The sequence below is a fragment of the Otolemur garnettii genome, unplaced genomic scaffold, assembly GCF_000181295.1.
Source record: "Otolemur garnettii isolate 467f Iridium unplaced genomic scaffold, OtoGar3 scaffold00116, whole genome shotgun sequence".
NCBI lineage: Eukaryota > Metazoa > Chordata > Mammalia > Primates > Galagidae > Otolemur > Otolemur garnettii.
This window is the reverse complement of record NW_003852511.1, coordinates 5972061-5996617: the sequence shown is the minus strand read 5'-3', so window position 1 is coordinate 5996617 and position 24557 is coordinate 5972061. Positions and strand designations below refer to the sequence as shown.

At 42.9% G+C, this 24557-nt stretch overlaps 1 protein-coding gene and 1 pseudogene across 1 annotated transcript in view; both read right to left on the bottom strand.

Annotated features, from left to right (window-relative positions):
- Window positions 1–24557, bottom strand: part of SLC5A1 (solute carrier family 5 member 1) — a 76092-nt gene that overhangs the window by 4099 nt on the left and 47436 nt on the right. The window contains exons 6-14 of the mRNA XM_003797454.1: window positions 19338–19443; window positions 18247–18327; window positions 16804–17024; window positions 16449–16584; window positions 15144–15251; window positions 9019–9169; window positions 6406–6574; window positions 2858–3073; window positions 535–640 (exon numbers count right to left, since the gene is read on the bottom strand). Of these exons, the coding sequence (XP_003797502.1) occupies window positions 535–640; window positions 2858–3073; window positions 6406–6574; window positions 9019–9169; window positions 15144–15251; window positions 16449–16584; window positions 16804–17024; window positions 18247–18327; window positions 19338–19443 (1294 nt within the window). The remainder of the gene's footprint in view (window positions 1–534; window positions 641–2857; window positions 3074–6405; window positions 6575–9018; window positions 9170–15143; window positions 15252–16448; window positions 16585–16803; window positions 17025–18246; window positions 18328–19337; window positions 19444–24557) is intronic.
- On the bottom strand, window positions 15356–15483 carry LOC111727666 (annotated as a pseudogene).

Below are 24557 nucleotides of genomic sequence, written 5' to 3'. Positions count from 1 at the left end.
GAAAGAAAAGAAAAAGAAAGCATTAACTTTAAGGATATATCTCTGGGCACTGACTAAATACTATCTTATCAGGCTGCCAGAGAAATTTGATTTTTGAAATCTGATACTGCAAGACAGTAGGACATAAGATCCTCGGGGCCTCTATTCTATCCCATCAATGTCCTAGAACAAATCATAGCTTTAATGTCATCTGCTGTCAGCTCATGGGCTATGTCAGAAGAGCTCTGACTCTTCTTCTATCTGTGGCCACGCCCTAAATCAAGGCAAAGTGGCAAATTCCTTACCAACACCCAGCAACGAGGAAGCTGGAATGATTCTGCACCTCCCTCTTCCCCTTGGTGGGGCCTCAAACTCTTAGGAGTTAATTCCTAAGAGCTATTTATTCATCCCATCCCCCACCCCACTCCTCACTCTGTCATAAGGGAGAGATTGAAGTTTTGATAAAGGCGTTTAGTGAAGGCTTCAGCCAAGTTGTCTTGCTGTTACAGGATTAACTTTGTATGTTTTGGGCGTTGGTTTGGGGCCATAAATCACCTATATCAAAGGCCTCCTTTGGGGCTTCTTGGAAGTCCTCCTCTCCTGCATCCAAGTCAATACGCTCCTCTTTGCTGTTACGGAGGCTCCAACACAGACGGTAGAGCTGGAGGGAAAGCAGAACCAGTAAACAGGAAGATCCAAAGAACATTTTGGGACAAGGAGTTGAAGGAATAAAGAGATATGCATCAAGAAAGGAGAATGGGCCAGGTGCACCCGAATCCCAGCACCCTGGGAGGCCAAGGCAGGTGGATTGCTTGAGCTCACAAGTTTGAGACCAGCCTGAGCAAGAGTGAGACCCCTGTCTTCTACTAAAAAATAGAAAAACTAGCTGGGTATGGTGGTGGGCACCTGTATTCCCAGTTACTTGGGAGGCTGAAGGAAGGGGATCGGCTGAGCCCAAGAGTTGGGGGTTGCTGTGAGCTATGATGACACCACAGCACTCTACCCAGGGCAACAGAGTGAGACTCTTTCTCAAAAAAAAAAAAAAAAAAAAAAAAGGAAGAAATTATGTTGGGAGCTTAGATGTAGATGATACAACATATGTATGCCCTTATGATATATGCATATTCAGAGGCCAAGGGAACAACTGCCTCAAACATAGAAATGTTTGTTGAATGAATGAATCTTTTTTCACATGTGATAAATGAATTTGTTTCTTTACTATGGATAACAGGAAACAAGACTAGACAGACCTTTGTCTAGACCAGCAGTGTAAGTTCAGATTTCTGTACTACGCCAAGTGATGGGGATAAGAATCTGTGGAAGTGTAGAAAAATGGACAATGAAGACTCACAAAAAGGAGACTGGAAGGAGGAGGGGTGGAAAATCACAGGTGTATGAAGACAAGGTACACTACTCAGGTGATGGGTACAGGGAATAGAATTCAACTAGATTTAGGTAGTCTGTCCATGGCGACAGAGTGAGACTCTTTCTCAAAAAAAAAAAAAAAAGAGAAAGGGAGAGCAGTACCTGTGGCTCAAAGGAGTAGGACACCGGCCCCATATGCCAGAGGTGGCAGGTTCAACCCCGGCCCAGCCACGAAAAAAAAAAGAAAGAAAGGAAAATAAAGGAATTCAAATAGATATAGGTACTCCCTAAATCTATTAAATTTTTTTTAAATAGAGTATAAAAAATGCAGCTAAAACACACTTAATTTTCTTTTTTAAGAAATCTGTAGAATCACGAGTTATATTAGAAGAGGGTAGAGTTAGAGTTGGTGTCACAGTTTTATTAACATAGTCTAGAGCATGAAGCAGGAACTTGAAGAAGTCTGAAGCTCAGTGGAAGGCATTCTCCCCAACCATGCCTTTGACGACCACCTTGCTTTCCCACTTCAAGGAGCACAGAGCCAAGTGTGTTTGTGGCTGTGAGACTTTCAAAGCAGTTAATACATCACAAAGGAATCCTGTGACACATCCAGCCAATAGATGTGACTGTGGCTCTGCTGCTGTAAAGGCAGTCTTTATTAGACATTAAGGCATTAAGGTTTATCACAGCTCTTAAAAATTTGGCAATGGGGGTGAAGGTCTCCTAGGGATTGCATAGGCTCTTATATTTGTGCATGTGTGAATAAAGTGTTCATCTTTCTCTATGGGTAAATATGACCTTAGGTTAGCTTAGCTCTGTTCCCTTGGAAACCTGAAAAAAGCAGAATGTCATCTACATTAGGTCACCAGACTATATTGCTTATGGTAGAAATAGCCCCTAATTTGGTAGTCTTTATCTATATGGAAAGAGCTATTAATGAACCCTATACCAATGGTGGTAGCTAGAGCTACAGAACAGTAATTGTCATTTTTTTAAAATTTTGAGTCAATTGGGCTTTGATATTGTTGGAAGTATCTTGAGTTCTATGGGCAACTGTTTAGTGACTTAACGGGAAAAAATAATCCAGAGGTAAACCACACTTGGTGTTTCCCTAAGCGTAGTGATTTTTATAGCAAGCATGTCCCTCTCCAAGATCCCTGACAGCATTGACCATGGGACTATAAAAGGAATGTCAGTTCCTATTTGGAAAAGTGGGTTTCTAAGCCAAGGTATCCCTGTGCCTGCCCACGTGATCTCATTCCCTTGCACCTGAGCTGTCACTTGGGACCAAGATCCAGAGAACGGCCTCTGTACTGAAGTGCAGACTGCTCTGAGGACTCCCACTAAAGTCATGTACTTGATGCCGCCTGCTGTCTTTCCACATGAAACCAGTGGTAAGTATGGACAGTTTTAATTGTGAGCGTGAGATGTTTAACTGAGCTGAGGCCAACCAAGCGTGCTACAGCATTGACTTGAAACAAGGGCAGAACAGGTCCCCCAGGTGGATACTCACATGCACATCTGGGATGGGCTTGGTCAAGAGGGAGACGATCACAATGGTGATGATGGAAATGACAAAGAGGAGGATGGCAAAGTACAAGTAGTGTACCCCGCAGATAATCGTGGGACAGTTACTAGGCTCCATGCAGCTCCCAGTTCCATAAGCAAACTCAGTGATCATACGGGCAACCCCGATCAGAAATCCTAGGATCAGTCCCCAAAAGGCTCCCTGTGGAAGAAAGTCCTGGGTTAGCTAATACTGAACACACAGAACAGCTGGGCATTCTCACATTCTTGGATAGCACAGAGGTGAGAGAAATGGTAGCTCCAGGCCATCTGAACCCAGAACACTGGAGTTCAGAACATGGCTGGGAGTGTTAGGTGAGGCCTTTCATGTGTCTGTCTATTGTATTTCAACATGATTTCACCTAAAACATAAAACAAGGACTCAAAATATAAGTGTCTAACAATTGGAATAGAATGTCAACCGAAAGTCTTAATCCTAAAAATTCTCTTTAACCTAAAAAATAATTTGAGCCTCTCTGCCAGCAGCTACTATTACCACCAATCTCCAGATTTAGGTAATCATCACTGTGAATTAATTTGTATTCCACAAAGATGTAGGAGGAAAAAAAGAAATTGAGTCTTTGAAGGATAAGGAGATAGAAACTTTTCTATCAAAATATAAATAATGCAGTCGGGTGCAGTGGCTCATGCCTATAATCCTAGCACTCTGGGAGGCCAAGCAGGGAGGATTGCTTGAGCTTAGGAGTTCAAGACGAGCCTGAGCAAAAGTGAGAACCTACTTAAAGTAGAAAAACTAGCTGGGTATTGCAACAGGTGCCTTTAGTCCCAGCCTCTCAGGAGGCTAAGACAAGAGGATCACTTGAACTCAAGAGTTTGAGGGTGCAGTGAGCTAGGAGGCCACAGTACTCTACCCAGGGTGACTAAGTGAGACTGTGTCTTTAAAATAAAAGCATTATTCATATATACACAGGGTGGTCATAGATTTCATGCACAACTATTTTTAATTGCACACAAACTTTGTGGCCACCCTGTATATGCAATTTAAATAGTCGATTCTTTTAAATTGCACATGAACTTTATGGCCACCCTGTACATGTGTGGGGAGTTGTGAATATGAACATATATGAATAATGCTTCCTTCTTCAGCCTCCTCTATGGACTATTTTACAAACTACCTAGAGCTGCCATTTCTCTCCCCTCTACTTTTTTGCCTCATCCTCCCCAAGAAGGTTAGAACATAAAATTTTTTCATGGGAACATAAAATGACACTCTGTGTCTTTACATTAAGTTTTGGGATTGCGTATTAGAAATACGGAAGACTTTTAAGAGACTAGAAACATTAGGGAACAATTGTTAGGGTTTTTTAAATTAACTCTCTCCTTCCTTCCTTCCTTCCTTCCTTCCTTCCTTCCTTCCTTCCTTTCTTCCTTCTTTCTTTTCGGTCAGGCCTAAGACTAGAGGCCACATGTTAAAGGGGTAGAGTGTGTTCTTTTAGAAGGGTGACCCAAAAGAGCCTTCTTCATTTTGTCAAATGCTGTTCAGCAGCTTTGTTAGCCAGTGGTACCCCTACACTTCATACTGTAAGTGTGCAAAATCACCAGCTAGTCTGTACCTGTGCCGTGTGTAATCATGTCTCTGGGTCTTTGCATAGATCATTCTTTCTGTCTGAGAGAGTAAGAACTCTTCCCTCCTAGTAACATTGTCCTAGATTAAACAGAACAAGCTAGACAGAACTGGGTAGGCACGCTGTCCTCGCTGTGGCCACATCACTGTGGACACACCAATCCAACACCAACCCCACTGCTCTGTAATCAATGATTCACTTCTCTGTCTCCCTGTCCAGACTGGGAGTTTGCCCAGGAAAAGGAGCAAGTTTCATTCACTTTATGTGGTGAGTTCCTATGCTGGCATCTGGAACTGTATGCCAGATGGAGAAATACACAAGGAATAAAGGAGCAATGTGTTTCCCATTCATCCACCATATACCAATTTACTAAAAAAAATATTGTTGATTTTAGTTTGTGTGAGTAGTGTTGATAAAACTTGCTGAGGCATTCCTTATCTTTTGGAAATTAGCCTTTTTCTACTCCTTTAGTTTTCATTCTCAAAAGGCTCTTAAAAAATCTGGTAGCCTTTGATATTTTCCTCAAGACTTAGAGTCACCTCTCCACTAACACAATACCTGGCCAGGCCCAGGGCTCACCTTGTGGTCTCTACTTGCTACTCCCTGGAGATTCTATCCCAGGTTTTCTGAACCTTGGCACTATGACACTTAGGCTAGATAATTCTCTCAGGGGTTGTGGGGGGAGGGCTGTCATGTGCATTGTAGAATGTTTAGCAGCATTCCTGGCCTCCACCCACTGGATCTCAGGAGCATTCGCCAGACCTTGACAATCAATAATGTTTCCAGACATTGCCAAACATCCCCCTGGGTGGAGAAGGCAAAAATCACCCCCAGGTGAGAATTGCTAGCATCTATCCCAATTCTTAGCCTTACTTTTTGAAAGCCCCGGTCTACTGTTGACCGGAATCTGCTTATGGCTTGCTATAATACCCAGTAGGGCTTTTGGACACACCCTCCAAACTTGTATTTTAGAAATCTCCCAGTGATCCAGCTTCCTGCCAATCCCTATGGAAACTTATCCCAAAATGTGTATCTAGTTCTCTAACCAGTTGAATAAACTGTCAGGTTTAATCCTGATATATCTTTTCCTGAATCTCTTCCTTTTTATATTATGTGTTATAGTTTATCCCTCTATCATTATGTGCTTTATACTGTTTTACATATAAAATTCTTGAGCACCAGGACTTAGTCTTTGCTGGGCCCTAAAAACTGCTGGCTGAAAGGCCAAGTTCACAGCAGAGTACCAGAGGTACCCTGTGCCTTCTTCTCTGGAGCTGATCACCCAGAGAACACACTTCCCAGGGGGTGCAGTGCATTCTCTTAAGAAAGAAGGTAGTCTGATCAAAATGACCAAGAATGGATAGAAAATGTACAATGTGGCTCAGTGCCCATAGCACAGTGGTTATGGTGCCAGCCACATACACCAAGGCTGGTGGGTTTGAACCTGGCCCAGGCCAGCTAAACAATAATGACAACTGCAACCAAAAACAGCCAGGTGTTGTGGTGGGTGCCTGTAGTCCCAGCTACTTAGGAGGCTGAGGCAAGAGAATCAATTAAGCCCAAGAATTTGAGGTTGCTGAGCTGTGACGCCATGGCACTCTGCCCAGAGCAACATAGTGAGACTCTGTCTCAAAAAAGAAAGAAAGAAAGAAAAGAAAATGTACAATCTTAGTTGCGAACCTATAGCAAGGAGGACAGGGAGAGAGAGTGGAAACCCTGTACCAATTCTCGAGGAGTTTGCCCCAACAGAGAGAGAGCCTGGTGGTCCTTGGAGGCTTCCCCTGCAAACTCTCAGCATCACATCCATTTTGCTGAGGGTCTCTAGGAAATAGGATCTTTCCCACAGAGAAAATACAAACCCACGTCAGGATTTCTGTGCCAGAATAGCTTTTCTGGACATGATACCTACTGGCTCATTGACTCTCTTCCAGAAAACAGCAAGCAGGAAGACAGCAGCAATGGGTGGTCCCAAGTAACTGGTGATGGACTGGATATAATCGAAGAGCTGCCCGCTCTGTGCTGACTGCACAATGGGCACCCAGGCGATGCTGATGCCGATCAGCACCAGGATGAACAGCCTGAAATCAAAGCCCCACAACAGTGTCAGAAAACAACCCTGCACAAGTAAACGCCTATCACTACATGCCAAGCATATGTGCCACACGGCAAACAGAATAATCATCACGTTTACTTTTGAGCTTTTTTTCTTCCATATTCTTCATATAGAAAAGTCATCTGTGCCCATGAGTAAGAGAAAGTCACTTGGCTTTCAATAGTAACATAGGCCCAGGCAGTTAGGCATGGAAGATTCCCACTTTGAGATGCAATAGATTATGAGAAAAGGTATGAATTTTGGACCCAGACAGTCCTGGATTCAAATTCTTATTCTCTCTACGTGACACAGGACACGTTTCCTAACCTCTCTGAGTCTCAAGTTCTCCATCTGTAAACTGAGAATGTGGTTGACCTTGCAAAGTTGGGAATAAGGATTAGTTGTCATAAACACCTTGCAAATAGCAGGAACTCTACAAAGAGTAAAAACTATCAGGATTTTCTTCTTCTCCTCACTTTTCTTCATAATGAAGTTAAAAACACTAGCAAAGAAGAGTTTATAAAGGAATAATCTAAGTAGGAAGAGACATGCCCACATTTTTGCAGCTTTCTTCCACATGGGTTGTACTTTAGGTCCTAAAAAGATTAGAAAGTCTTCTGCAAGCATTCAGTACTGGTGCTCATGATTTAATTAGAAGGCTGTGAACCCCTTACTGCACTCATCTGATTTTAAGGCAAAAGAATCATCAACTGACCTTCACATAGCAGTGTTTCCCTCATGTATATCTCCCTCTGGAATACCCTTCCCACTGTCCTCTACTTACCCAAATCCTACCTACATACTGTACTCAGCTCAGGTTCTCCCTCCGCCAACTACACCACAGTCAGCTGTGCTATCGCTCCCTCATCAGAGCCCCGATTGCTCTTGCAGTCCCCATGGCAGAGTCTAAAACAATCTCACATCACTATGAGCTTATCCATGACTGGGATAAGTCCCAGGGCCATAGCTCTGGGACACCCCAAAATGTGAGGCCCTACATAGTCTCAGGGCCACTAGCAAAGCAACAAAATGGTTTTCTTTCCCATTTCACATTTGAGCCACATAAGTAACAGGAAAAAAATCAGTAAATGCAATTCCAAGGAAGCAGCCAAAGTTACAGTGTTGCTTCCTACAGTGCAGAGAAGTGGAGACTCTGGCATGGTCAGCTCTCCCCTCTGTGCCAGGCGTCTTGGCCCCTGAAAGCGGACTGCCATATTTCCTTTTCATCGTTTGCCCTAATCTTGCTGATGAGAGCAACGAGGTAGCAGTTCACGCCCTCCCTGCACTCTCTGGGAACCTTGAGTGACACCTCAGGGACTCCCTCTGCCTGCCCTAAGGAGGTCAACCGGCCATAGCCCCCTGGAGAGACACAGCAGAGCTCCTGTGAAGCCTCTATCCGATGTATCTGCCCAGGGGTAATCATGGTAGTGATCACATTTGGCCTGGTTTTATTACACTGTTGTGTCTATTAGCCCGTCTGACTACAATAAACGCACATATAGGTTTGTATTTTAGACTCTGTAGAACCTATTCAGAATCACAGTCTCATTATGATCTTCACAGTGGACCTGCAAAATGTTGTATCAAATGGTCAAGGCATCAAAGGGCCTCAAAGAAGGCCAGAGTGGAGAGCGAGAAAGGGCAGCACAAGGCAGTATAAAGAGCCTGGGACACTTCGGTGCCCATAGCTCAGTGAGTAGGGCACCGGCCACATGCACCAAGGGTGGCAGGTTTGAACCTGGCCCAGGCCAGCTAAACAACAATGACAACTGCAACAAAAAAATAGCTGGACATTGTGGCAGGCGCCTGTAGTCCCAGCTACTCAGGAGGCTGAGACAAGAGAATCACTTGAACCCAGGAGTTTAAAGTTGCTGTGAGCTGTGATGCCATAGCACTCTACCAAGGGTGACATAGTGAGACTCTGTCTCAAAAAAAAAAAAAAGAACCTGGGACAAAAACTCAATTGGCCACAGATCCCGATCCTAGTCCTTCACTGTCCGGGCTGTTTGACTTTAAGCAACATGAGCCTTATTTTGCAAGTTGATAACCTGAAGGTTAGATTAGATGATCTTTTATGGCCTTCTAACTCCAGAGGGGCACTGTACAGTGATCTCCAATTTATTTTTTTTTTGTATATACCTCATCTCATTTACTTAATTGTGTTAAGACATTTATACTCTATACTAACAAATCTGACACTTACCCTTGCATTATGCACCATAGGTGTGATCCCACCATTTGCTGAGGTCAGATCGAGTGATCTCTAATTTAAATGAAATGCCACTGAGGGGCAAATGTAACCAGCCACAGAGGTTACTCTCATGACACTCAGGCACCTGCCAGCCTCCCCCAGCTCAGATGGATAGCACAGACGGAACCTCTCTGATCATTCAAGTTCAGTGGCACACGGCAGAGGGAAGCTGCATTTACCTTCCTGCAATCATGAGCTCTCTCTCGGACGCCTGCTTGCGCACCTTGGTGTAGATGTCCATGGTGAAGAGGGTGCTGGCGCTGTTGAAGATGGAGGTCAGGGAGCTCATGAGAGAGGCCATCATGACAGACAGCATCAGGCCTCGCAGTCCTGGAAGAGAAACAGATTCTGAGTGGCACATGCAACACCCTCAGCTCTTTCTTACTTTGAAAATATGAAGGCTCAAGGTTTGTTTGCCTACTGAAACCATGCCTTGTTCTCTAATTTACATTTCCAGAAGGACTAGAAGTTTTAAGAAGTGGACATACAATTATATTATTTATTATATTATATTCTCACAGCAGCCAATGAGAAGCTAAAGACACCATATTTATGAGGTGAATACTTTGCAACTGGCTGATAAGGACAATAACGATGCAGGTGGTGGTAATGGTGGAAGTTGTAGATGGGGGTGTGTGCATGTGTTCCCATCAGAGAATTTTATACAGTCTCTTACCCAAAAGATTCATGATACAGCAGAAAGAGATTTAAACTAGGATTCAAAAGATGAGGGTCTCAACAAAGTGAAAAGAGAGCCCAAGAATGGGAGAAAATATGTGTAAATTGTATATCTGATAAGGGTCTAGTAAACAGAACATATTTTAAAAACTCCTATAACTCAATAAAAAAAATTCCACCTAAAATAGCAAAGGATCTGAATAGATACTTCTCCAAGGATGTACAAATAGTCAATAATGACATTAAAAAAAAAAAGCTTGACATCAGAAAAATTCAAATTAAAGCCGCAATGATATACTACTTTGCATTCACTAGGATGGCCATACTAAAACAATAAAATTAAATAAAGTACAGATAATAACAGCTATAAGTAGAGATGTGCAGAGAGAGGAATATAAAGTGGTACAACCACTCTGGAAAATAATGTGACGTTTCTTCAAATAGTGAAACATAGAGTTGACTATTTGATATACCTAGTTATCTCTACTCCTAGGTATCTACCTGAGAGAAATGAAAACATATAACCACACAAAAACCCAAACATGAATGCTCATAGCAGCATTATTTATAATAGCCAAAAGGTGGAAACAACACAAATGTTCACAACTAATAAATGAATAAACAAAACGGGCAACTGATAAATAAGCAAACTTGCAATGGAATGCTATCAATCAACAAAAAGGAATGAAATATAAGCACATAGTATAACACAGATGAGCCTCAAAAACGTTATTCTAAGTGAAAGAAGCCAGTCACAAAGAACAAACATCATAGGATTATATTTATAATAAACATCCAGAATAGGCAAATTTACAGAGACAGAAAATATATTACCAGTTTCCTAAGTCGAGGCCATTACAGTGAAGTAGGAAGGGACTGCTAATTTCTTTCACAGGCATAGCATTTTTTATGAGTTTATGAAAACTTTCTAAAATTCGTTGTGGTGATAGTTATACAACTCTGTGTACATACTAAAATCCACTGAATTATACCCCTTAAGCAGGCGAATTGTCTGGCATGTGAATTATAGCTCAATAAAGTTATTATTTCCTTTTCACTGTTGTTTCTTAAATAAAGTTCTTTTAAATTAGGATACACTTTTTCAGAAGGTAGCTCATAGTTTTCTAGTATTCAAATTTTAAGGTAACTTGACTATTTTTGAAGCAAAAGATTTTAACACATAGACATGTCCATGTCTCTTCATTTATTGTTTAAAGAACAAAAACAAAGGGAAAAAGAAAATACATTTTGGGCGGTTCCTGTGGCTCAAGGAGTAGGGCGCTGGCCACATATACCGGGGGTGGTAGGTTTGAACCTGGCCCTAGCCAAAAAAATACATTTTTATGGTTGAAATTCTTAAGGGCGCAGAAGTTTTTGTTTTGTTTTGGTTGTATTTTGTTTGTTTGGGGGGGAGTTTGCTGAAAATGTAAAGTTCAAGTCAAATTCTCACTTAACCCTTCAAAGACTTTCAGTTGCAGCCAGAAATGGAAAAAACAAAAATAGAAATAAAAAGCTTTAAAAAAAAAAAAAAAAAAAGGACAGGCACTATCTCCAACTCTGACCCCAAGCAAGTAATGGCCTCATTTCTTAATGTGTTAAATGGGGATAATACTACATATCCTTGCAAAAATCAGAATAAGGGATTGTTTTTAAAGCTTTCCCAATTATGGCAAGCATGGTTGGCTATAATCTCTATTATTCTGTCCATGCCAAGGAGGGCACAAGTTTGCACTGCTGAAGGTAGAAGGCCAGGCCAAGCTGAGGGCCCACAATTAAGAGTACAGATTTACTGTCTCAAAAGTAAAAGCAATTAAGATTGCCTAGACCAGTGGTTCTCAACCTTTCTAATGCCTCCACATGCCACAACCCTTTAATACAGTTCCTCATGTTTTGGTGATCCAATCATAAAATTATTTTCATTGCTACTTCATAACTGTAATTTTGTAACAGTTATGAACTGCAATATAAATATCTGACATGCAGGATGTATTTTCATTGTTACAAAGGGCTCGAGACCCACAGGTTGAAAATGGCTGGCCTAGACCCTTCATCTATCCTACACATGAATCCCTTTGCAACACTTCCTCTGCCCAAACCCTCCAGCGCCAGGAAATCCACGACCCTGCTGTCTCTTGGACAGTTATGACTAAGCAGAATCTGCTTCTCTATAGCTTCCTCATAACGCCCAACCAAACAGGTCTGAACTTTCACCCACTTTGATATCTTTCATATTTTCAAAGACAACTCATACCCCCTTGAACATTCGGTTCTCTAAGCTCAATATCCTCCGTTTCTTTCAATACTCATACAAAATTGCATTTGAGCAACCCAGATATGCAAGACTTTACTTATATCTGTATTAAACTTCAGTGTGTTAGATTTGAGTCAACATTCATGCCTCTTGAGATCTTTTTTGGAACATGAGTCTGTCATTCCTCTAGTTTTTGTATCTGTAAATAATGTTAGGGTCTCACCTATTGCCTTTCAAGGTGAATTATAAAGGGCTATGTATTCCAATTATAGTGTCATTTGTTGGGAGGGAGGTGCTTGTAAATGGTTCCTCTTGAGTTTTGAACAATGTAGAGCAGAGACTACTGGAGTTACAGAAGGAGTTATAAAGATCTAGTTCAACTCTCTCAGTGTTTCAATAGACAGAACAAAGGCCCATGGCAAGAAGTTAATAGACAGGGCTTCCAGACCTAGCTGTTCATTTCACCCTGAGTTGATAACCTGGAATAGAATTTTCCCCTCTGTTCTATACTCTTATCAAGCCCAGGAGTCCAGGCAAGAAATAATGGCATATCAGACAAGGGTAACAGAAGTAAAATTAGAGAGAGGTGGATGAATATGAGAGATATTTAGGAGAACAAAGGGACACAATTTGATATGGATTACTGGAGGAACACGTGCTGGCTGAATAAAGGAGGATGAATCTGTAAGTAGGACAAACAAGGAAAGAAAAGAAGGGGATGGAGGACAAGCAGGTGAATATAGTAATTATGGAATCCAAGGGAAAAGAATAACTCAAGAAGAAGTAATCAGTAATGCTGAAAGCTACTAAGAAGTCAAATAAAGTGAAGAATGAAAAGTATCAGCTTGATGTAGCACAGAGAGGTCGTTAAGGAATTAATTCGGTATTTACGGAAGCCAGACTGCAGCTGAAAAGGAAGGAAGGACAATGGTGCTTGTGAGCAGAGAATTTTGTCGTTCTGCGTGCCACACGTCTTCCTGTTGCACATGGACCAGCAGGGTTCAGAGCTGTGGCCATCACTTGGGGGAGTCTACCGATCTAAAGAAATGTCATACACACCCCCCACAGAGGCCAGTGCAATCCACGCCAGACTGTGACCTTTGCTAACAGCAACCTTAATTACTAAACAGCCCAGCTCAGTGAAATTGTTAACTATTACTCCCATTTTAATATAATTGGAATCCAAATGGTTTGCCCAAGATTGTGCATGAAGTCTGTGGTTTAAATTAAAAAAAAAAAAAAAACTGCATTCTTCAATTCCAGCCTTGAGCAGAGTTAAGCAAACTGGGTGGTGGAGACTGAGTTGCTGCCTAACCTTGGAAAATGCACTTCCACTCTGGAGGCCTCAGTTTCCCCAACTGTAAAATGAAAGAGTTGGACTAGATAGTTTCTAAGTTTCTGCATAGTAACAAAATTTTACAAGTTTATTATAAGTTTTCCTGGCTAATCACTTTGAACTTTGGCTCTCCTGAGATCCCCTAACCTAACAAGATATGTATTCATTCCTTCAGTCAGAATTAGGAGAATGTTCTTCAACCGGAAACATGAACTATAATCGCACAGGTCCACCCCCAAACTCTAGCTATTCTGGATGGAGTCAAACTCCTGGGCTCAAGCAATCCTCCTGCCTCAGTGTCCCAAGTAGGTAGGATTATAACCCCATACCACCATGCTGGCCAAATATCATGTTCTTTATAGTAAAAAGCTCCCTCAAGTCTAATTTATCTAGTGCCTCAAACTTCCTCATCCTGGAGCTAAAATTATGCCTTTTTCTTTGAGTTTTTCCTTGGTACAGTCTAGAAGTGAATTCATTCTCCAAGTAAAATTCCCTTAAGCCTAGGATGCTTAGTTCAAGGCTTCATGTTCATATCTGCTGGAGAACTTTTATAAAATATATTTTTAACTGGCAAATAAAAATTGTATGTATTTGTCATATACAATATGATGTTTTCAAGTATGTCTACACTGTGGAATAGCTAAATTGTACCAATGAACATAATGCATTACCTCAAATACTTAACATGCCTTTGTGGTGAGAACACCTAAAATCTGCTGTCTCAGCAATTTGCAAGTATACAATGCACCGTTATTAACTATAGTCACCATGTTGTACAACAGATCTCTTGAATTTATTCCTCCAATGTAACTGAAATTTTGTGTCCTTTGACCAAGATCTTCCCAAACCATCCACCGCCCCAGCCCCTAGGAACCACCATTTTACTCTCTGATTTTGAGTTTGACTTTTTTAGATGCTATATACACGTGAGAGCATGTGGTATTGTCTGAGTATGGATTATTTCACTTAATGTAATGGTCTCCACGTTCATTCACACCGTCACAATTGATTGGATTTCCCTTTTCTAAAGGCTGAATGGTATTCCACTGTGTATATATTGTATACTACATATTCTTTATCCATTCATACATTCATGGGCACTTCAGTGGATTCCATATCTTGGCTATCATGAAAAAAGCCAGAATGAACATAGAAGCATAGATATCTATCTTTTTGACATATTGATTTCCTTTCCTTTGGATAGGAAACCCAATAGAGGGATTTCTGGATCATATGGTAGTTCTATTTTTATTTCCTTTTATTAAGTCATATACACATGGATCATGAATACATTTATGCATTTGTGGGGTACAATGTGTTGATTTTTTATGCAATTTGGAATGCTTACATCAAACTAATCAACATAGCTTTCAACTCATTTACTTAATTATTGTGTTAAGACATTTATGTTCTATTGATAGATTTGAATTGTACCCTTGCAATACGCTCTGTAGGTGTAGTCCCGCCATTTACCCTCCCTCTATCAAACCTCCTCCATCCCCTCCCACCCCCCTCTATTTCTCTCCTTTATCTCGGGCTATCTTTCATAAGAAAGTGTGAGTAATTATAAATTTGTTGCATAAAAGTACTGAGTACATTGGACACTCTTCCTTCCTGATAGTTCTATTTTTAAAGTTTGGAGGAGCCTCCATAGTACTTTCCATAATGACTGTACCAATTCACATCCCTTGAAAAGCTTTGAAAGACCTTTTAGATGGGCACGAAATAGTCATGCTTTTCCCTAACAAGATCATCTCCTTCCCAAGCCTGACTGACAGGCAAGGTGCAGAACACACAGGGCCTAAATAAGCCTTATGTCTCCTTGTCCATGAGAGAAGGCATGTTCAGAGGCTGAGGAACCTTGCAGACCCCACCCCAAGCCCCAGGGCTCAGAAATGGCTTTGCCACAGAAGGCGCATAGAAACCCAGGTGATGCCTAATCCAGTTGCCCTCCCAAGAAAGACTCTCACCATGGGCATGAGCTCCACCAATTGCCCTCCCAAGAAAGACCACACCAGCTTCCCAAAAAAGAATCTCACCATTAGGCATGAGCTCCACCACCAAGGTTGGGTAGGCGATGTTGGTACAGCCAACCTTGGTCCCGCAATATTTCTCACACTCCGAGGGGAGGGTGCAGGCAATTTTTTCTGGGGAGAGATGAAAAGTCACATCAGACAGTTCCAGGCAGACACTAGGGAAATATTTCCAAAATTCACCTTCTTATCTTTTTTATTCTTTTTAAAATTTTTATCAGGAGAAAGCACAAATGCAGTTCCCCACCACTACCACAAATTATGCACATCCAGAGTGCAGTGGATAAGCCTCGCCCTGGGAAAACAACCTTCGCAATCATGGTATCTCACCTGCCAGGTTAAGTATTCAAAATTCACCTTCTTAAAACAAGGATTCAATTAGGACATTTCTGCTCAATACCCTGAAATTGTTCCTCAAAGGGTACAGCTCTGCCTTCCACGCCTGCCCCTGCCCTGTGGGCCCTGACAGGGGTTCAGGGGGAGACAGTTCCTGGGCAAGGGAGGAAGAGAAACAATAAAATTCTCAGGTGAGAAGGGAAGGAGCTCAAGACTGAGCAACAGTTGAGCAAATGTGAGCAGGAAGAAGTGACCTGGAGGCACGTCATGACCTTAGAAGATTTGGGCGGGGAAAGGACAAAACAATTGCCAACGTAAGAAACCAGATAAGATAACTCCAAAAGTTCTATACCCTCATACTATGCAACCATAAAACAAAATGGAGACTTCATATCTTTTATGTTTACCTGGATGGAGTTGGAACATATTCTTCTTAGTAAAGTATCTCAAGAATGGGGGCAAAATGTATCCAACGTACTCAATACTACTATGAAATCAATATATAATCACCTACACACTCATATGAATGGAAAAACATAACTATAGTCCAGAAAGTAGAAGGAAAGAGGAAAGAAAGGGGAGGAGAGAGGGGATATGGGAAAAGGGAGGATATTTGGGGAGACCTCACCTAATGTGCATGATGCAATGGTACATTTCAAAACTATTAAGAAATGAGTATAATTGTGATGGATGTGTTACTTAGTTCAATGTAAGCTTTTCACATTGTATATTAAAGCAGTACACTGAACCCCATAAATGTATCAATGTACAAAGTTATGATTTAATAAAAAATAATTTAAAAAAAAGTACTGTGCCCGCACGGTGCTCACTGTCTAGCAAGGGAGCGATAAGACTGGTAATCCTGCCAAGAAAAGGAGAGGCAGAAGAAAGGGAGCAAAGAACTACAGAACTTTAGAAGACACTGGGAGCCAGAGAGAGAGGGAGAGCAGCCTGTGCATGGCCAGAAGACCCCACCTGTGTACAGAATGCGGCTAATCATGCCCGGCATCACCATGAGAAACATGGGCAGCAGCTTCAGGTACCCACACATGGTGCAGCCGGCTTTCACGTGGGACATGTTCTTGGCCGAGAGGCAGCGCTGCACAATAACCTGTCAAGAAAAGCCCAGTGAGTGAGGGCTGGAACACCCTCCTGCTACCCCAGCTTCTCCATGTTCAGTCCTCTCAGACTGTTGTGTGGCCAGGACTCACGATTTGCAGACCACGTGAGCCTTCCCCTCCCTCCCTTAACCCCTCAAGCCACAGAGTGACCGGAGTTCCTGTAGTGCCCTGGGGAGACCCTGCCCACCCTGCACAAAGAGCTTGGGCACCTGATCTGTGCACCAGTACCACAGGGCGAGGATGGACAGCCCAAAGATGAGCCCCGGCCAAGGGAGGTCTCCTTTGAGGGGATCTCGGAAGATGTGGAAGGAGTCGGGCCTTGGGGTGTAGCATTCTTCCCTGATGGTGATGTTGCCCTCGGAAGTCAAGGTTGGAATGGCATTCATGTATTTTTCCATGAAGGCGTCATACCCTCCCACTTCGTGAAAAGCTGGAAAACATCAGTGGAACAATAAGCATTCAACACTTTATAGAGGTTTCTTTATGTGGATGCCTGAATAACAGACAGGGCCCAACCAACAGACAGAGCCCTCCTAGGTGGTCTTGGGTGAGTCACTCTCCCATGCTGGGGCCTCGGCTGTCTAATCCTTAGAACAGGATGATTAAGTAAGCTCTCAGGAGCTACTATGAGAATCCAAAGCAGTAACTTGTGAAAGGAATTTTAATTATTGAAGGGAAGACCTCGGTTTTACATATGCAAAGACTGTTTTCTCCTAACCCCAGTGGTTAGCTATAGCCTTCAGAATTCTAGACACCATAGCCTTCAGAATTCTAGACTTGGACGTGAAGACATACAGTAGTCTTGGGGACACCAGACACGGACCTACCATCCCTGGTCCTAGCAGTGTGGTGAGATAGAAAATAGGTGAGAAATCAGAGCTCTGCCACCTCCCGGCTATGTTTTCTTGAAGAAGTCACTCCAGCCCCTGCCTTCCTGACCCACCCCAGGGCCTCCTGGGGAAAACCAAATGCAAGTTCTTGGGACACAGAAGAGTAGAGAGCAGAAAAGAATCTTTGCAGGACACCCAGAGAGGGTCCTTGCACCAAAAGATAAAATACTCTTTGTATCCTCCCATAGCTATTATCCTTGGACATAGGGTTTCTGATCTAAGATTTCACATACAAATATAATTCGAAAATTGGGAGGGCCAAGGTTGAGCAGCCATGTATTTCATTTTGTCAGATAAGGATGTTAAAAGAAAAATTACCACCTACTGTCAACATTCGTAAAAGAAATGACGTGTAACATCAAAACGTAGACAGGACATAATCTGAGATTGAAGATGCAACATTTGAATAGATTTAGCTTGATGGATATTTAGCCTTATCTTTCTCTCTCTTTTTTTTTTTTTATCCAGTTTCACTGCAAAGTGAACACCATGTTGTCACAGGCCCAGACTGCCAAGAGAGTGCAGCAAGGAATCCAGATGTGCCCTGGGCCTGCCCTAATCTGAGTCCTCCAGGGGTGCGGAAGCTACCCCAGCACGCCCACAATTACGGCCAATCTGGGCTGGGCCACTCCCTTTGGGAGGGCAGAATGTACCCAAGGGCCCTGCCCAGACTCATGACATGTAAATAGGCCAGCCCAGCTTTTCTGCCTCCAGGGCACAGGCCCTCTACCTCTGCTCCCAGCTTGCCCTGGCCCCACTTACCAAACCCAGTCAGGATTAAAGATCCCACCAGCATGATCGCTGTCTGCAAGGTATCCGTGTAAATCACAGCTGCCAGGCCCCCTACAGAGGCAAGGAGACAACACATCTGACCTCACATAGAGAGCTACCCGCCTGCCTGCTTCCTTTCCCACCCTCCACCTCTGCCTCGGGCACACTTTCTGAGAACCCACCTCAGTCACCCCCTTGCCTCTCCTCCCTTCCTCCCTAGTCCCGTTACAGTACTCTGCTACTCAGCATGTCCCCACACCTCAACTTTTCAGAGAGGTGCTTGCAAGGCCCTGAGGAGAGGAGAATATTTCTCCCTCTTGAAGGGGAAGAGCCCAGTGTAGCCCTTTTATGGCAGGAGATAGCTCAAAGCAGGTGGCTCCTTTACAAAAAGAGGAAACATCTTCTACAAATGAGGCCAGGGAAGAGCAAAGAGCTCTCCAGACCTTGGCGAGGTCTGGGGACATTAGCAAATTGGCACGTCTTGAAGAACTACTTCTATGTCCACTTTCTCTTTTCTCAGACTGTCTCAGTAATTTATTCTTCCCAAAACTATAGGGCTCTAGTTGAACAGCTAGTTGATCCTGCCCTCAGTCCCCCACCCACCCACCCCAGGCAGAGTAAACTGGTGCAGAAGAGGCCCCGATTGTTATTCACACACCAGCTTCTTTGGTCACCTCTTGAGTCTTCCTTACTAAAACCTCTTTACATGGGTCACTTCTTTTCTCCCTCCCTAAAATGGCTCCCAGTCCCTGACACATCAAATCCAAGGCCTCTATCTGGCCAGTGTACTTGACCTCATTTGAACTATCAAGACTTATAGCCCCATCCCCAGACAGGCAACCCGCAACCACCCTTCACCAGCCAAGCTATCCACCTCCACTCCCCTGCTCTCACTCATTCCTGCACTAAGCACTCCCCTGCTTCTCCTGACTTAGCCAAGTCATCTGTATGACCTGCAAGAAGTTGTCCTGACTACTCCAGGCAATACTAGAGCTTTCTGAGACCACTCATATAACTTGTAGGATCTGTGAGTGGGGACCAAGCAAACACACCATTCTCTGGGTGCATGTGAATGAACTCACCTGTGATTGTGTAAAGGCCGGTAATGGCTAATAAGAGAAAGATGGCCAGGTATAGATTCAGGCCCAAGGCCAGGTTGATGAATATGGCCCCAGAGAAGATGTCAGCCTGGAAGGAGAGGAAAGGCGAATTTAGCAAAGACAGCGGCCAGCTGACCACAGGGTCTGTGCTCTCTATATTCCTGAGTCTCAGCTTGGTGCCGTAGCACAGTGGTTACGGCGCCAGCCACATACACCGAGGCTGGGAGGTTCAAATCCAACCTGGGCCTGCTAAACAACAACGACAACCATAACTAAAAATAGCCGGGCATTGTGGTGGGCACCTGTAGTCCCAGCTACTTGGGAGGCTGAGGCAACAGAATTGCTTAAACCTGAGTGCTTGAGGTTGCTGTGAGCTGTGACACCATGACACTCTATCAAAGGTGAGACTCTGTCTCAAAAGAAAAACTACACTTTAGAATCTATTCCTGAGTCTCTAAGCAAGCTTTATTCAAGTTGATAATCCGTATTCCATGACGAAAAGGATGTCGTCCAAAAGGTCCTGTGAAATGCCAAATTAAGCAAAATTAAGGTAGTTTCTTTGCAATGCAACTTCTCTGAGTCTTTTATTGTGAAAGGACACAGTACATGAGCTTCACAAACTCATTTAACTATTCTTTTTGCCAAGGAACAACTATTAACACCTTGAAGTTCCTCCCAACCCACCTGTAGACTGTCACTACAAGCTATTATCCATCATCTACACATCAGCGTACCCAGGCTTATCATATCTACTCCCAAAAGTCTGAGTGCTGGCAAGTCCATGAGTGGTAACCCTGCCTCCACCCTGGAGTGGAGAGAAACTTCAGCAAGATGACAGATTTATCTCTCCAGCCCATCTTGACTCAAACACAACCAGAGCATCACCAGGCACCCCTACGTGGCAGGCTCGGCACCAGATGGTTTTATTCCAATTATCTGGCGTAATTTTCAGGAGAATTTGCTCCCTCTTCACTCCTGAATTCCCCAGTTATGTTCTTGACACAGTTCTTCCACAGTTCTCATTTAACCATCCCATATGAACTTTCTACCTGGCTGGATGGACAGAGCCATTGCTAATACAAACCAGGAGAGAGTTCTGGGATCACTCAAACTTTGAAGTCATCTCCACAACACTGGGGTCCTCAGAAGGCCCATCTCAGTGGGGTCCCATTCCTTCATTACAAGAATAGCATTAAGGGATGATCATGGTGAATCTTTGGTTTTCAAATCTCCAGGTGCAAAAGACACTAAACTTCCCCTAGACAGAATACACAAGCTGTTTCATTGCACAAACCTAACACATTTCAGGGCATGCAAAGGGTAACCAGTCAGAGCCCTGAGGAATGGACCAACAGGGTTAGACTCAATCTCTTGCAATCTCCTCTCTAATCCCATCCCCCTTCCCCATCCCATTGCAGCTCCTTGGGGGCCCTCTAGTGGCTAAAGTACCCTACCATACACGCCTGCCCCTCCCAACAGACTCTTCCCTTCCTTCTAGGAACAGAAAGCTTGTCTAATATTGACTCCAGGCTTAGATGCTAATGCATGAACCCTGGAATATGAGTCAGCCCCCTCCCCCAACATGGGCCTTCTGAGGACCCCAGGACCTTAGCACTGGTCCTCTCAGACCACCCCTGCAGATTCTCTCAACCCAAGGGACCTAAGGGCCAGGAGGTGAGAAGAGAGATGATGACTTACAAAAAGACACCCCTGCACGACCAGGGGCCCAGTATTGCCATGAGTGCCTCCAACAAAACATTTTGCCTCTCCATTTCTCAGTGTCCTTATCTTTAAACAGGAAGTCCTGGCTCCAGGGCCTTGTGATTCTCACTGGCTAGAAGCAGGAAAGTCCTACAGTCCAGGAAAGCCTTCCCCTTCTAGGCCCTGGACTGACCCTATCCAACCTTCTGCAGTGGCCCCAGAAGAGCAAAGTGCCTCTGCTGTGCCTTCCCCTCCCAGAAGGTCAAGGAGCCTTTGCACACTGGGCCATTTGAAAGCGTAATGAATATTCATAGTGCTGTCACTCTCCTCCCAGGCCTTTACATAATCACATAGAGCTAACTAAATTAGTGGGGCCCCATTCCTTGATTACAATGGAATTCTGCTAAATGCACATACTTTGGATTTGGTGGATGCACTAATAGGCGTAAATGTGCTATAAAAAGATTCCAAGGCTGCCACTGCCTTGAAAATGCCCTTGGTTGGTTTATTCTCCAGAGTAGTTAATTTTTAATGCTTTATGACAACATGCCATAGTACACCATGATATCCTCATTAATATTGCATTAATATTAGTCATTAGTCATAGGTAACACATAGCCTCTATGATAACGCTAGAAATGAAGTCTATGAAGGCTTCCAAGAAGTGTTGAGCTCACAAAAATCTTTTTTGTGAGATTCTTTATCCACCTAACAGAGATAAAGAATTCTAAGAAAAACCTACCACGTGAATTGAAGATACCTAGGACAAATTCTTTCCGTGAGTCATTCCTGACTCTAGAGATGAATTCTGTACTTGGAACCCCAAAAGCCAGCAGGAGTGTGCCTGGGGACACCTCCACTAAGCTCAGGCAGGTGACTCCAACTCAGAAAACCCATTTCAGCCCAAGTGCTCTGATGGTCCCAGACTGCCCAAATATTTTTCTGCCTCACTAGGGGTTTTGCCTTCACATCCGGGGACTTGGAGTTTACCAAGGGCTTTCATAGGATGCATTATTTTGATCTCCATATCAACATTAAAAAGTAAAAGACCTCCTTTCTGGAATATTTTCTGCAGAGAACAAGGCCATTTTTAACCAAAAAGAATTTTTTTTTCATGGATCCCTTGAGCTCAGGAGTTTGGGATTAGCAAGAGCAAGACTCCGTCTCTAAAAATAGCCCAGCATTGTGGCGGGCACCTATAGTCCCAGCTACTCAGGAGGCTGAGGCAAGAGAATCACTTGAGCCCAAGAGTTTGAGGTTGCTGTGAGCTGTGGCACCATGACACTCTACTGAGGGCGACAAAGTGAGACTCAAAAATAATAATAATTATTATTATTATTATAAAGGCCAGGCATGGTAGCTCGCACCTATAATTTTAGCACTCTGGGAGGCCAAAACAGGAGGATCCCTTGAGCTCAGGAGTTTGTGATCAACCTGAGCAAGAGCAAGACTCTGACTCTACAAAATATAGGAAAGTATATACCTGGGCCAGGTATGGTGGCGGTCTCCTGCAGAAACAGCTACTCAGCAGGCTGAGGCAGGGGAATTGCTTGAGACCAGGAGTTGGAGCTTGCAGTGAGCTACAATGATGCCCCTGCACTTTAGCCCAATGACAGAGTCTTGCTCTGTCTCAAAAATAAATAAATAAAATAAAGTTTTTTTTAAATGCTAAAAATAGAAACTGAACAAATGTTTAAAGTTTGATGCCAAGGATGAAGAGAAAGACAATAAAATGCCATCTATATTCTGATTGCAACTCTATAAAAGAAGACACATAAGAAGGCAAAGCCAAAATATAAAAATATTTGTATTAGAGTTATAAGATCATGGGGGCTTCCTACACACAGCAAGATTTTTTTTAATGCCATGGTTATATTTGTCTTATAATTTCAAAGGAGGAAGGAGAAGAAATTTTAAAACACAATATATTTTTTATGGATATATGGCTATACAAAAATACTTAATAAAAAATATAAAAACATAGATCAGAAGAAGACACACTAAGTTCAAATCTTTTAGGAAGGAAGGAGATAGGATCCAAGGAGGGTACAGATGAGCCTTCAGTTATATCAGTGGTTCTCAACCTTCCTTGCTAGCAACGAAAATAATTTTATGGTTGGGGGTCACCACAACATGAAGATAGTGTATTAAAGGGTCACAGCATTAGGAAGGTTGAGAACCCCTGAGTTATATCTTTATTTTTTTCAAAAACAATAATAAATCACTGTGATCCATAAAATCTGAATGGTAGATATAAAGGTGTTTGCTATATTATTTTTTATGCTTTTCTGTATGTTTAAAGGATTTCATGAAAGTTTTTCATTTATAAAAACAGGGGAATAAACAGGAAAGTGTCCTATAATCACATGAGGCCATTTATTTTTAGGTCATTCTAGATTGCTCCTTCCCCAACTACCATTAGCCATTGGAAAAGGAAGAGAGAAAAGAGAGAGGGAGAGGGGAAAGGGAGAGAGAGGCAGATAGAGAAGAAAGGATAGAGGAGAAGAAGAGGAGGAAAGAAGGAAAAACAGATGAAAGGAAGAAAGAAGGGAGGGGAAGGGACTGGAGGAAGGGGAGGAAGAGCAGAGGAAAGGAGGGAAAAATTCCAAGTGCTATTAAGCAAAACCAACTTGAAGAGAAATGGTATGGCCACGATACCAGGGATAGGCAAGCTTTTTCTTGCCCTTCCCGTGAATGGGAAGATAGTAAAGATTTCAGACTTTGCTTTATCATCTTGGTCAAACTCTGCAGTTAAAGCATGAAAGCAATCATGGACCACATAAACAAATGTTTTCAGCTGTGTTCCAATAAAACTTTATTTATAAAACAGATAACGGGTTGGATTTAGCCCAGGAACTCTGTTCTCATCACTTTGAAAGTTTGGCAAACCGATATTCGTGGAATTCATGGGGAAAAATAAAAATAGAGACCCCAGTTAGAAAACCTCTGAAAGTAACTAAGTCTCTGATTTTTGAGATGCTGTGATTTTTTTTTTTCCAGACAGAGTCTCACTCTGTTACCCCAGACTGGAGTGCCATGGTGTCAGCCTAGCTCACAGCAACCTCAGACTCCTGGGCTCAAACAATCCTCCTGCCTCCACTTCTCAAGTAGATGGGACTACAGACACCCATCAGAATACCCAGCTAATTTTTCTAGTTTTAGGAGAGATGGGGTCTCACTCTTGCTTAGGCTAGTCTCAAACTCCTGAGCTCAAAGGTTCCTTCTGCCTCGACCTCCCAGAGTACTAGGATTACAGGTGTGAACCACCCACCTGGTCAGATCCTGTGATTTTACATGTGTGTACTCCACTGCCCATTCTGGTCCTACCTAAGATACATCTGAAAACTCAGTAAATCCTACCTAACAACAAAGTTTCAGATGCAGAAGCCCTGTTACTCAAATTTCTCTTTCCATTTGGGAAAGCGAAGGCCACAGGTCATGCGCACTCAAACCCAAAGCCAGAGCTTTTGTTTTTTTTTTTGTTGTTTTTTTTTTTTTTTT